This window comes from Trachurus japonicus, chromosome 23 (genome assembly GCF_045865225.1).
Source record: "Trachurus japonicus isolate A0001 chromosome 23, Traja_1.0".
Classification (NCBI taxonomy): domain Eukaryota; kingdom Metazoa; phylum Chordata; class Actinopteri; order Carangiformes; family Carangidae; genus Trachurus; species Trachurus japonicus.
The window spans coordinates 10,444,012-10,456,947 of NC_140929.1; the positions used below are offsets into that span (position 1 = coordinate 10,444,012).

A 12,936-nucleotide genomic window follows, 5' to 3' on the forward strand; every position below is an offset into this window, starting at 1 on the left:
AGCTACAGAAATAAATCATTTCCATTTATCCAGATTTGAATGTGGACTCATGAATGTCTAAACTCTCTGGGGTGACTTCGTAACTTTCAGTTCTTGTTAATGCCATTAGCTGAGGGTTCACATTCTTTTTCAAACCTACACAACAATGTACAAAGATATTTTCAATATGGACATGACCAAAAGAATGATTTGTGTATTTTTAGCTCAAATTTTGAGTTGTATTTGTTGATAATTGAGGATGTGATGATATTTCAGGACAAAGGTTCACTAACTCTTACTTGCCACTGTACATATGAATCATTAAAACATGAGTGTCAAACCTTTACTTGAACTGACCCCCTACATCATGATCTGTCTGATCACTCCTTGGTAGCTTTGCCAAACAACAATAGCTGGTTTAAGTCATTTTTATATCAAGGACTTAAAGCTTGTTTTCTTTTAAATCTATTGTTTTTGTCTAATTGCAGTAACTGATCCTCAATATTGTGTGATGACATGAAATAACCACCGCCCTCTTGCAAACAAGATGACTTTCTTTCTCCGGTTAGGCACAGCTTCTTCTATATTATGTACTTGAAAAAGCAACAAAAATGAAACAAGATGAATTTATATTGGGGAAAATGAAACTAGAGCAAGATAGAACCATAAGCATGATCTGACTTCTGTGATATCCACTTGTTGATCTCATGCCACAGAATAATAAACAGCAAGAGGGACTCTCGTAACAAAAGCAAAAAGAAGCTGTTCTTCAACCAGAAAATCAACCTGCAAAGAAAAATAACAGCTGCACTTAGAGCTGCAGTGCAGATAGTAGTCATTTAATTTAAAAAGTGACAGCAGTGAATACAAACGCACTTCTCCGTCTTTTGTTGAACAAAATGTGAAGTACAAACTCTCATGTCCCCCTCACTCATTTTCTTTAGTAGTGGCAATAAAACAAACAGTAGCATGCTGTCCCGATTCTTTCTTCAGATAACCAATAAATAGAAAATAAATAAAAACTACACTTCTCTCCGTTCAGTAGCCACAGTCTACAAAGCTAAAGGGTTCATCCGAGTCACACAGTCCACATGGCACTAGAGATTTTGTCCACTGAGCACACACAGCGCACCAGCCAGGCTCATCCTGAATGGTTTATGGGTGCTATGGCAACAAAGATTGCACTGGAGTGATACACCGAGGCGGGAAATCCAGATACATTTACCACTCCTGACAGGTAGGTGGTACAGCTACAAAGTTAAAATCCATACACTCAGAAGTGGCCGCGCTGTGGCAGCTGATGGGTTGGTTTCTGTGCATAAACATAACAATGAACATGAAATTTTCCACACTGCAAATACGGCATCTATATGAAAGAACACCGGGCGAGAAAGTGAAGGCAATGTCCTTAAGAGACATTGTGAAAATGTTCTGGATGATGCAATCTAAAAATCAGACTGGGACGACATTATATTACCAGAAACCCAAGTGAGGCAAATGAGGGGCAAAAAGCTTGTGATGTAACAATTTGGCATCTCTTCCTGCAATCGTGGCCAAATTCTCAACCACAAAACAATAAATACCAAATACCTAGCCACTGCAAATCGATTCAAAATAAACTGTATGCTTGCAAAGGGCAGCACTGTTTCTGGCAGTGGTGAATAAAACTGCTTGACATGTTCAATAAACAGCAAGTCCCTCCCATCGTGATTTCAATCCCTCTGGTGCTATAAGGCAGTCCGAGCTCCCTCCTCAGTGACATCAGGCCAGAGAAAGTTCGGAAGTCGCCAATTACAATTCTTCTCTGGAGTCGTCTAATCTCAGCCGGCGGGAACCGTTGAAGGGATGAAGGATAACCGTAGGTCGAGGTCTTTGTCATTGTTCAAACAGAACACGTTTCTTTTGTCACTTGTACCTTTGCACCAGGTGAAATCACTTTGAGAAACCCCTGAAAATGAAGGTATCAAAAAAAAGAAACTGGCAGGATGTGTTATGTTTTTTTTTTTTTTTTTTTACACTTTTTTTTTTTCGTTGCTTATTTGTTATAAGCGCTTCTCGTCAGGCCGGTCATCATTTCTGTGGCAGCGTTGCATGCTGGTTGCCATATTGGAGTTACGGAGGGAAGGCGATAGAGGGTGTGATCAGGGTGTTCGGGGGGTCATGATGGGGTGGCGTGGTTTCTGGAGCCGGTCAAAACCCAGAGCAGCGTCAGCTGAAGGCCGATCATCAGCCAGAGCGAGGGGCTCAGGCCGGATGCCCCGCCACAGTCAGGGTCCTCCTCCTGGTGCCGCACAGGGAGGAGAAGAAGTTGAGTTAATATTTGTTTAAAAAACCAACACAATTAACATTTTTTCCAGCTGGTCATTACAGTACCAAACTCCTGCTCACAAACAGCTATTGTCCAAATATAGCTGAATCCACTTAAAAAGGGAGGTAACGTCCTGCTACACTGGAGTTAAAACATCTACATTTCCTGATATAGTGTTACATTTGTAAAACATATTCATATTTAAATCCTCTTTTATGATTCTAGATTTAAAACAAACAAACAAATCAGCTACAGACATTAAAAAGTCAACTAGTGACAGTATTTTTAACCAATATATGACGCCAGTTTGTTTAATTAGCTAGCTAGCTACTGTAGAGGCTACGTAATGTAATTTCTGCTGGTGACCATTGTTTTTTTCTTCCTCTGTACACTGTAAACTGCGTGACAAACGTAGCTATTTAGCAAAACTAGCAAAGCCGGGAGAGGCTCGGCAAATGGTCAAGTGAAGCTCCACAGGGATGAAGAGGTTAGAAAATAGAATACGGCTTCAAAATGGTTTTTTTGTACTTGACTGGAAAACTTTCTGCCGTTATGTGTGACAAAAACGGATATGATACTCTCTGAGTGCTTAGCATCTGGAGAGGTAGTGAGGGAGGAATGTCTTTCCTCGATATATTTTTGGCCGAGACAGAAACAGTTGACAATCATTAAGAGACGTACAAGCGTCTGGATGCAAATGAGTAGTGAGCGGTCTGTTTTAGCTAGCGTCTGGCTACATTAGTAATCAGATGTCAGTTGAGATTGAAGCTAGAATTTATTGCCTGGGACGGATAATGATAGATGGGGAAAGGTACAAAGAGCATAGTTTGAAGTTCAAAGTCAGGTGGGATGGAGAAAATGTTGGCGAGAGTCAGAAAGAGACAGGGAGGTAAGTTGGGGGAGGTGAAGACAGATGGGGGTAGAACGTAAGAGAAAGTGACAGGTAAAGATGATAACTGAGGGAAAACAATAGAAAAGGCATGAAATACTGGAAGAGAGCAAAGACGTAAAATACAAGAGAAGATAAGGTGTGGAAAACAAACTGAGAAGAGAAACATCAGGGGAAAGAGAGCAAGGGTCACAAGCCAATGACTGTTAGATTGAATGTAAGATGATGATAAAATGTTAATGAGAGAGAGAAAGAGCTAGCGTTATGGGACTGACCCGAGACAGCACATGAACAGTGGCAGCAGTAACATGAGCAGAGAGGAAACCAATGGGGAGCCTGCGCTCCTTCGGCACATGGCCTCATCCTAACCATCAACAGCCAATCACAGAGCAGGAAACAGAGAAAAGAGAGAAAGAGAGAGTCATGCAGCAAAAGGTCCACATAGTTAGCAAGAAGTTAGAAGCAGAAAAAATTAGTTTAAGTGGACAAATAGTACAAGACGGATGCATTCACTTCTGTGACACAAGTGTGAGAGGGAGAGTTAGTGTGTGGGTGGGTGGATGTTTGTGCGTACGTGAGTGTGAGTGAGCAGGACAGTGCAAGCGTCAAGAGTTAATACAAAAGACCCAAATAGTCCGACATTGGAAAAAGACTATAGAGTGAAAACAAACAGAGCAGTCAGGCACAGAGGTTTCACACGCAGAGATCCTGTGCTCCTCCTAAAAAATGTTTGTTTAGCTTAGCTACTCATAAGTCGAGCAACAGCCGACTCTCTGTCTTTGCGTGGGAAATCCGCGCACGTAAAGCTTTAGAGGGATTGCGAAAAAACAAAAAAACAAAATGACATGCTCCATGTAAAGATATTAGTGATGGAAAGGTGCTATGGGTAGGGTTTCTTCACTGATATATTGTTTCCATATCAGGAGAGCAGCTTAGGGATTTTGGGCTCTGGCCAGAGAGGTTTAAAAAAAAAAAAAAAATCCTTCTGGTCTGTGTTTTTTATTGGTCCCTAATATGCTGCTGTTGCTACCTCTTATTTTCCAGGTGATGTGTCAAAACAGATCAGGATGTACACTCTTAGAAAGAAGGGTTTCAAAGGGGTTCTTCTAGAAGGGCTGAGTTTCTACCCAGAAGAGCAGTAATAAGTAAGAGTAATTATATGGTTTTCGCTTTCCCACAGAATAAGTAGTTTCCTGCAAACATGTGTCAGTGTTTATTTGAATATACTGTACACTTATAAAAGATCCACTCTCTGGTTTGTTTTAGTGGTATTCCGAATTAAGTGTGGAACTCCCTGAGTGAGTTCTAGGTGGAACCCATAGAAGTCGTAAAGGTTCTGGATGGAACCCCCAGTAAGGGTTCTGTCTGAAACCAATACACCATAGAAAGGTTTTTTGTAGGACCTCTCATTGGGGGTTCTGGGTGTAATTGTTTATGTTGGGTTCTAGGTGAAACCTTTATAAAAGGTTCTACCAGGAGCCAAAAAGGGTTCTTCTATGAGGACAAGCTGAAGAACCTTATATGGTTCTACTTAGCACATCTATTTCTAAGAGTGTATCATCATGAGAAAAAATGAAAAAAATGCTCTCAATAGCAGACACTCAAGATAATATGCACCTACAAGTATATGACAATAAATTATCACATTTACCTTGACAACCTTTCATGTAACTGTAATATTTTTGGCTGATAAACTGCAGTCTGATCAGTTACAGATGGATTTTTTTTGTGGCTGTGCTTTTGGTTACATGTTGTAGATATTCTCAGCTAATGGATCAAATGATAATGAGGAATGTCAAAGGTTTTGGCCAATGGGAAAAAAGTCGATTTTTTATTCTGGTGTTGTCTACTAATATACCGTTTCTATTTCTTATTGTATGTAATCACTTATTTCTGACATCTTTTGGCATTGGTGTTCCATGAGTCCTATTTGTATGTCTTTATGTGCTGTATACAGTATATCCCACTGCTGTACACCCTGAAATCATTGATTTAAGTTATGTAACAGCATCAAACAGCTAAAGAGCCTTCAGTAGTTATTAAAAACAAAACAGAGCTTAAGGAAAAAAAGTTTCCCCTGATTCATGACTCCAAATAAATGATGTTTGTAACCGATGTCTGGATGTATTAATATCCAACTCTTTTATAACACAGTGACCACATAAACTGTTTAAGGTTTGATTATATTGGATTCAGACAATGTGATACGGTTAATTTAAGGTCATATACTGTAGTTATATTACTGCTCCGGTAAAATGTCAGGTTCGGATTTCCAGATGATAATAATAGTCTTAGTTGGTGCTGTGAGTCGTGAACTAATTGAGAACCTGTCCTGTAACCAAGCCTTAAATTTCCTTGACATCGTCTGATTTTAGCAGTCAAACCTAAACAGTGGCCTCGGGGGGGGAACGCAGTTTAATTTGAAAGGCTTTTCTCAATTTCAGGCTGGATTTTCTGCAAACTTATTTCACTCTTATGAAAGCAATAAAGCAGCAACCGTCTCACATGAAACTCTACACAGAGCACCAGCAGCCACACATTTGCACAGTTCAAATTGTCCTAGACTAGAAGCAGTCAGACAGCTACTTACCTGTCCAGTGTTGTCGAAGCAGGCTGACGGGCCTTTCCTGTACCGAGGATTCAGAGCCAGTTCACAGGGGTCAGGACCATCAGCTGGATGAGTGACGTCAGGAACATAACATAGTTTACTGTATTCATACGAACGAATATACTTGAGCTTGATTACCACACGGAAGATTATTATATTAAACATTTTGATTGCTCAGGACAGGATGTTATTACATTAAGCTTCAAAATAAGGTAGATCCAGAAGGACTACGGAACCAAGTTGCCTCTTTATAGAAGCTGAATACATTGCTCAATACCTCAATGACGTGGAGGTCATTTTCAAGCATTGTGTTTTCCAAGGAGTTGAAACTATAATTGACCACAGCCCTGTGTACTTGAGAGATTGTCATAGGCTTGTTTATAAGCTGTTCGGCTGTTACCCTGTACAACCATCTGCTAGACAGACACGGAGAAGAACCCTGAGTAGACATGTCTAAACTCCAGGCCAAATTTTAAACGTCAATGCGGAAATGCTCGCTCATTATTGTTGCTGTGGGATTTGTGAGGCAAATGAGAGAAATGGCGAGTGGTGAGAACCGCAAACGATGGGAAACAAGGCTTTTTTTTTTACAGAAGCTTTGGAGAAGGATCGTTCTGTTGTTTACGGAAAGTTTTTCTTTCAACACTCAGTGGTAAAAATATCAGCTAATAGCAACATGTCATAATCAGCGTCTGTTCATGTTTATCTCGTCAAAACATAAACGTTTCAAACATCTGCTGACCGAATCAAAGATGTATATTTTCTGCCAGATGAAAGCTGTGTTTGGTAAAAAAAAAAAAAAAGAAAAAAAAAAAGGATACATGGCTCCTCATCCTGTTTCATCGGGGTGGTGTCACAGTACAAGCAGGTGTGTCTTGCATCAGCAATGATAAAGACCAGGTTTGTCTTGGGCAGCTTTTCAGCGTGGTACATCCTGGAGAGGAGCAGACACACGAGAGACACAAGAGCAGTTGTTGACACATGGGCCTGAGTCCAGGAAAGACGGAGATAAAGTTTCAATGAAACATGCTCACAGGAGATACAGGAAGCTGAATATTTAACCAGAAAGCAATGGAAGCAGGAGACTAGTCTAGTCTGTTACTTTAATATCGTTTTCACAGAGGAGCTCCGAAAGTAGACAGTAATTACTCCTCATACATGACTAAGCAACACTCCACAAACCCTTTAATCTTGAACACAACCCCCCAAGTCTGCAAACACAATGAAAAGAACACCGTGGGTCACTAAATCAAGTTCCTTAACTGCTTCTATTCCTAAGGGGACAAAAACCTGCTGTGCCACCCCACTGTCGTCCAAGACCTTTACTGAAACCCACATGTCGCTGGTGCACAAATGATTTTCTCTGCTTTTTTATGGCGGTCGTTAAAAAGAAACGTGTGTGCGGCTAATGTGCAGGAACGCCGCACGGCATGCGGGCAGGCACTCCATTAGCCGGCACGAGGGGGCCTTAAAACGGCGTACGCACACACGCGCGCAAAGTGCACAGTCGGTCAAGACGGTGGTCCGTGCGAGTGACTTGACTTCACCTTCATGGCATGTGAATTTTTACGGCCCTGCCTCTCTCTTTCTCTCGAGCGCCACCTCTTAGGGACTTCATTTGTATCTCATGGATGCAAATGTATCACTGCGGGTCAGGAAGGTGTTTGGACTTTAGCTGTACTCTGGGAGTGGTTTTGAAACTTTTACCTGGAGCAGTTTTCACAGTCGACTGAGCCTCTGAAAGACACGTTGTTGTTCAGAAAGAAATACTGAGTCTGTTTGGTGATGCAGACCTCTTTAGTCAAGGCATCGGACACCCCATCATCCATTTCAGCTGTAGAAGAACACATGATTACATCAAAACATGTTTAATGTAGAAATGCATTTTTTGCTGCTGAAATGTAAAATGTAGTGAAAAAAATATTAAATACGAAAACTTTCCATTTGGTAGAAATGATAGAAATATAAGCAAGCGACTGCCTCCTTACTGTATCTACCAGTCAAAGAGCATTTGGCAGACACACTTATTTGCACACATGCATACATGACAGCCATACACACACTCAAACACTGATGCAGCAGCTTATAGGGGCTATGTGGGGTTTCATTTTGCCACTTTGATACACAGCGATCGAGCCACCGACCCTCTGGTGGACAAACTCCTCCTTTTAGCTCATTTTTGGTCTCCTCCAACTCGTGAGGGAAATGCCTAACTTTACCTGCTAAATGCTCCACAAACTCGTCTGATTATTGAGACTTTTCTTAGCAGCTGCCCACTGCTCCTCGATAAGCTCGGTGAGAGTGACCTAAAACTGTGGAATTCTGGGTGATAAAACCAAAACAATGAGCTGAAAGATACTTCAACAGAAGCTTTAAGCCTCCGAGGACTCGTCATTAACACTGATGTCATTTCGGCCATTAATGAAATAAGAGCAGCAACTGAGCAGTTGAGCTTTTAAAGTCTTTGTCCATCAGCCTCGTGGATCTGTAGTGGTACAAAATAACTTGAAAAAGAAAAGAAGAAAGATGCATCCGTGCCAACATCAGCTGACTGTCTGACTCCTACTGTACATCCAGATGCAAAAGAGCATATTGGATTTCAATTTTTGCAGCAGACTTTTCAGACTCCATGGTGCTTAAGCCTGGCTCTTACTGCGTTGTTCCTCCGCTCATGCACTGAACAGTTGGTTCGCTCCAATTTTCTCACTTATTCTCTGTGGTGTCTCCGTTGATTTGGTTTTTGAGTATTCTGAGCTACAAAACATTTCTTAAGAATAATCTTAAATCAATTATGAAGAGACATGTTGACCTTTTGTTTTGTTTCAGATCTGTTGGAAATCTGAATTTTATGAGAGCACATTAGCACATCATGAAAACATTGCTCACAAACAAGATGTTTTCAATTCACATCCATCTTCCTCAGAAAAAGAGATTAACTGTTTTTATTGTGACACTACATGTTCCTTGTTAGTGTTGATAGAGATTTCCCGGATAAATAAACTGCTCCCAGACAGTGTGTTTTTTTTCCTTTGTCTAAGAAAACACTTAATGACATTCAAGTTATACAATGAAGCCACTGTTTGGAGTAGCAAAGCACTTCTCTTTTATCTGGGTTCTCTCACCTGCGTCCAGGAAGTTGGGGAAAGTGATGCTGACCAGTATCTGTTGCAGTATTGACCTAATAACAAAAAAAAACAAACCCCAAGGATGACAAAGTGGATAACATCTTATAGAAAATCATCAGTGTAGTTGCTAACACGATTCAAAACCTCAAAACATGCTGAACCTCATAAAGGATTTCATCAAAACGTCTTGTACGCTATGACTTAACTCTAAATACGACCACATTGTGTGTGACCAGATACGAAATTTTTATTGGACTTATGGTAAAACAAGCTGTTAATGACATCAAGTCATAAAGACAAGAGTATAAATCAAGTGAAGATTTTGTGGAATGTCGACTGCCTTGGGAATAATTCAACTATTAAACAGATGCTATACAGTACATCCATCCTGGAGGAGCAAATCCCTGCCTGCTTTCCATTAGGATCTGAAGTTAAGGAATCACATTTCTGGTTTTATATTGTTATTTTGTTATTCATCACTGGGAGTAAAAAATGGGATGACACTAATACCAACCATATTGGAAAAGGTTAAAAGAAAAATAATTTTTTTTTCGAACTCACCAGGCTGCAGCCGTCGCCCACCATCCTAAACTCAAAATGTCTGCTATTGTGGGCTGAGAGGAGAAAAACAAAAATGAAAATGGATCAGAAGAAAACAAAATTATGACTATAATGAATTGTGTAACAAATGGTTTTTGAGCTGGCTGATTCCAAACCTGAACATCCTGCTTGTGTTTACAGTGGCTGCAGACAGTTCACTTTTGCCAGGCACACAGACCAAAAGGTCCGGCCAGAGATTTTATTTTCTTCCCTCTCGGAGGAAATTAGTGCACAATCCCCCTCGACAGACGCAAGTATAAATATGTAAACAAAGGGCTAGTGAGAAAACAAAGTAGCACACGGTTTAAATAAAAGGCCCAACATGCTGTTTTGATTAAACTTAGCATGCGAGGGCCTTATTTTGGTCAATCAGGGCTGTATCCTTTCCCTTCAGTTGACGGTGTGTTGAGTCATCAGGCAGTCTTAACTAACCGTGTTAGAGGCATCACCAGTTGTTGACGGTGGCTTTGATCAGAAGGTGCGTCCTGCTTTCATCTCACCTTGGCATACTGTCCGTGTTTAAAGTCATAGATAGGAAATTATGTGGAAATTTGTCTGTTTTTTTGCCCAAACTAAACCCCTTCCTCTTTTCTTTTGTTTCAATTTATTACCTCAACCTCACTCGCGCTACCACTAACATCAACCCCTCAGGACCTGAGACCAATCCATCCGTTCTGGGGGATTGTCTGCCCAAAATCTGCATCATTTCACTTCAACTAGTGTGTTTCGTAAGTGATGAAAAACAGTGCCGCTTTCTACATCGCTTGGTGTGTTAGCCAAGCACGCCAGACCACCTAATCCTGTTACTGTTACTGCAACTCCCGCTCTAACACTTTCACCATACCCTCTGCTTCCCTTCTCATCTGCTCCACACAGATTTATGGCTCCCTGGTGAGTGATGGTTTGTGTGTAAGCATGGGCGTGTGAGGGAGCACTTATTAGTAAAAAGAAAAGGCTTCATGTGTACTTCTGCATCTGTCTGTATGTTCATGAATGGGTAAATGTATGGATATCAAAATGTGTGAACATGTATGTGAAGGGGATGTGGTGCTTAAGTGTGTGCGGTAGGTTGTGTGTGTGTGTGTGTGTGTATAAAATCTCTGGCTTATGTAACTCACCACATAGACGGATCGCAAGCCTGCATCCGTCTTGCCGCCCTTCTTGGGGTCACAGAGCGACTGGTAGTCGTAGGTCTGCTTCAAGGTGAACAGGGAGTCGTTCAGGCTTCTCATGAGGGCGGGGTCGATCAGTCCAAAGAAACGTCCGATCTAATAGAAGGAAGGAGAATGTAGAAGGAAGTAGAAAATGTTAAAGGGATAGACAGTCACTGGCACAAAATTGGGAGCATATTTCTAAAATGACCAAAAGCTCTGAAACCTTTACTTTCCTTCTGCAAAAAAATAGTTTCATATCCATGAACCTTTAACACAGGATTAAAATTTCATAAGGTGACCCACAATGGAAGTAGAAAATAATATATCTCTGAATAATATATGTGTGCAGTCAAATAGAAACTCTACAACACATAACCACACCAGACTTCGTTAAAAAACACCGTCTTTTTAACACACAATAATGTAAACCAACCCTTCGTCCATTATTACGCCTCAGTACCAGCATATGACCTCACAGATTCATAGAGGAAACAATTTCAGTAACAAGGGTCCACTGAGAAATGTTTGAACCCTCTGTGTGAGCAAAAAAAAAAACTTTAACTTGCACATTGTGTGTCAGGGACTGAGGATTTCCTCAATATTTCTCATTTACAGAGTGCTTAAACACTTTTATACTTTGGGCTCGCAGCAGTTAAATCTATGTAAAACACATGCACAAAACAGCCAAGAATGTGTAAACATGTGCAGAAAATGTTCACAGTAAATTTATAGACACACACACACAGTAAATCTCCCTCAAACCAGGATGATGGACCTCACTTTAATCTGATTAACACAGTTCACAGCACAACTATAAATTTCTACTCAGAGGAAGTAGTTTGTCTCGGCGTCTAAGAGGTGTGACACCACCGCGTGCACGGGAGTGTTTAAGTACTTGTGTATCTAAGAGGTAATATGTAAAGTTAGTAATATTCATCTGTGTGTTTTTGCTGAAAGATGTGGAGCTTTGCATGCACTTGAATGCATGTATATGTGCACAAACTATCCCTTTCCATGCACTTTGTAAGGTCACTGTTAACAAGCCGTCATTCACATATCCATTCCTTAAGTCCAACAGCCAAAGGATAAATCTTCCAATCTATAAGGTAAAGGAAGCCTTCACTCCTTCCCCTGTGCAATAACACAAATAATGAATTAACAGTCACAACCCTGTTGGCTGCAGACTCCCTGAGGGACGTGGAGAAAGAAAAGAGAACGAGCCGGAGAGAGAAAGACATAAAGCGGCAGAGAAAGCAGAGAAGCTTACAGAGCGAGAGAGACTTCGCTCCTGTAGGAAATATGATTGAGGGCACACGGCCTTTTCCAAACAAGGCCTCAGGACCCCGGGTTTTAGTGCCGCTGCCAAACTTCAGAGGGCCACTGATTTATCCAGCGCACACCCAGCCCTGATTAGGAAGGGGCCGAGGCCGCATGAAAAAACATTTACTCAGACGACAGCAGGGGCCCGCTCTGAGTGTTTAGGATAAGGGCGAAGAGGAGCGGGGAGAAACGAGCGTGCTTACTGTATACTGTAGGTGTTTACACGTGCATCTGTCAGTTACTGGAAAAAAATGTGTCACATTGCATTTGAGAGGCTTCATTGGTTTATTTTAGTTCAGGTTGTTATGGTTGATTCTGAGTTCACAACAGGTGTGAAGGTATTGCCTCAGGTTTGAACATTTATGGACAAACTGAGTGTCATTTAGATTATGAAGTTTTTATAGATGACTTCAGTGCAGTAATCAAAACTTTAGAAGTGCTATAACGTCAGTGAGGTGAGTGTTTCATACACAAAAAGGATTTCCACTGAAATTCAATTGAAATTCGACTCAATTGCACTTCATGTACGGGCTTTGCTCAGTTTTCAAGGAGATGGCGCAGTTGTGATCATGTCTCATGACCACAGGTGACCATACATATGAGCTTGGAACCCTTCCAGTCTGGGAAGAGATAATGTGTGTATGAAAGCTGTTAAAAACACAATATTTACAGATTAAATGAATCACTAGATTGTCATAAAACATCCCAAAATATGAATCAAACAGAGGGGAAACTGTCATGTGGAGCATTTTTCCATGAATTATGGAGCTAATTAGTCCATTATGCCTAAATGTACAGAAGATTTCCATTACTGCTCCTCTGTGTTGAATAAACTGTTAATAATCCTTTTAAATTTCTAATGACGCAACCTTTGGAAAGATGTTTCATCATCCTATTTATAGTCAATAACCCTTCGCTAATGCTGATAGATCTGGTGTAAGTCACTGATGATA

At 40.9% G+C, this 12,936-nt stretch overlaps 1 protein-coding gene across 2 annotated transcripts in view; it reads right to left on the reverse strand.

Annotated features, from left to right (window-relative positions):
- Nucleotides 1–797: 797 nt before the first annotated feature.
- Nucleotides 798–12,936, reverse strand: part of LOC146962573 (voltage-dependent calcium channel subunit alpha-2/delta-1-like) — an 83,038-nt gene continuing 70,899 nt past the window's right edge. For both annotated transcript variants that reach the window (XM_085769767.1, XM_085769766.1), the window contains exons 32-38: nt 10,628–10,777; nt 9,471–9,523; nt 8,907–8,962; nt 7,492–7,618; nt 6,606–6,718; nt 5,767–5,849; nt 798–2,260 (exon numbers count right to left, since the gene is read on the reverse strand). In XM_085769767.1, the coding sequence (XP_085625893.1) occupies nt 2,138–2,260; nt 5,767–5,849; nt 6,606–6,718; nt 7,492–7,618; nt 8,907–8,962; nt 9,471–9,523; nt 10,628–10,777 (705 nt within the window). In that variant the 3' untranslated portion in view covers nt 798–2,137. The remainder of the gene's footprint in view (nt 2,261–5,766; nt 5,850–6,605; nt 6,719–7,491; nt 7,619–8,906; nt 8,963–9,470; nt 9,524–10,627; nt 10,778–12,936) is intronic.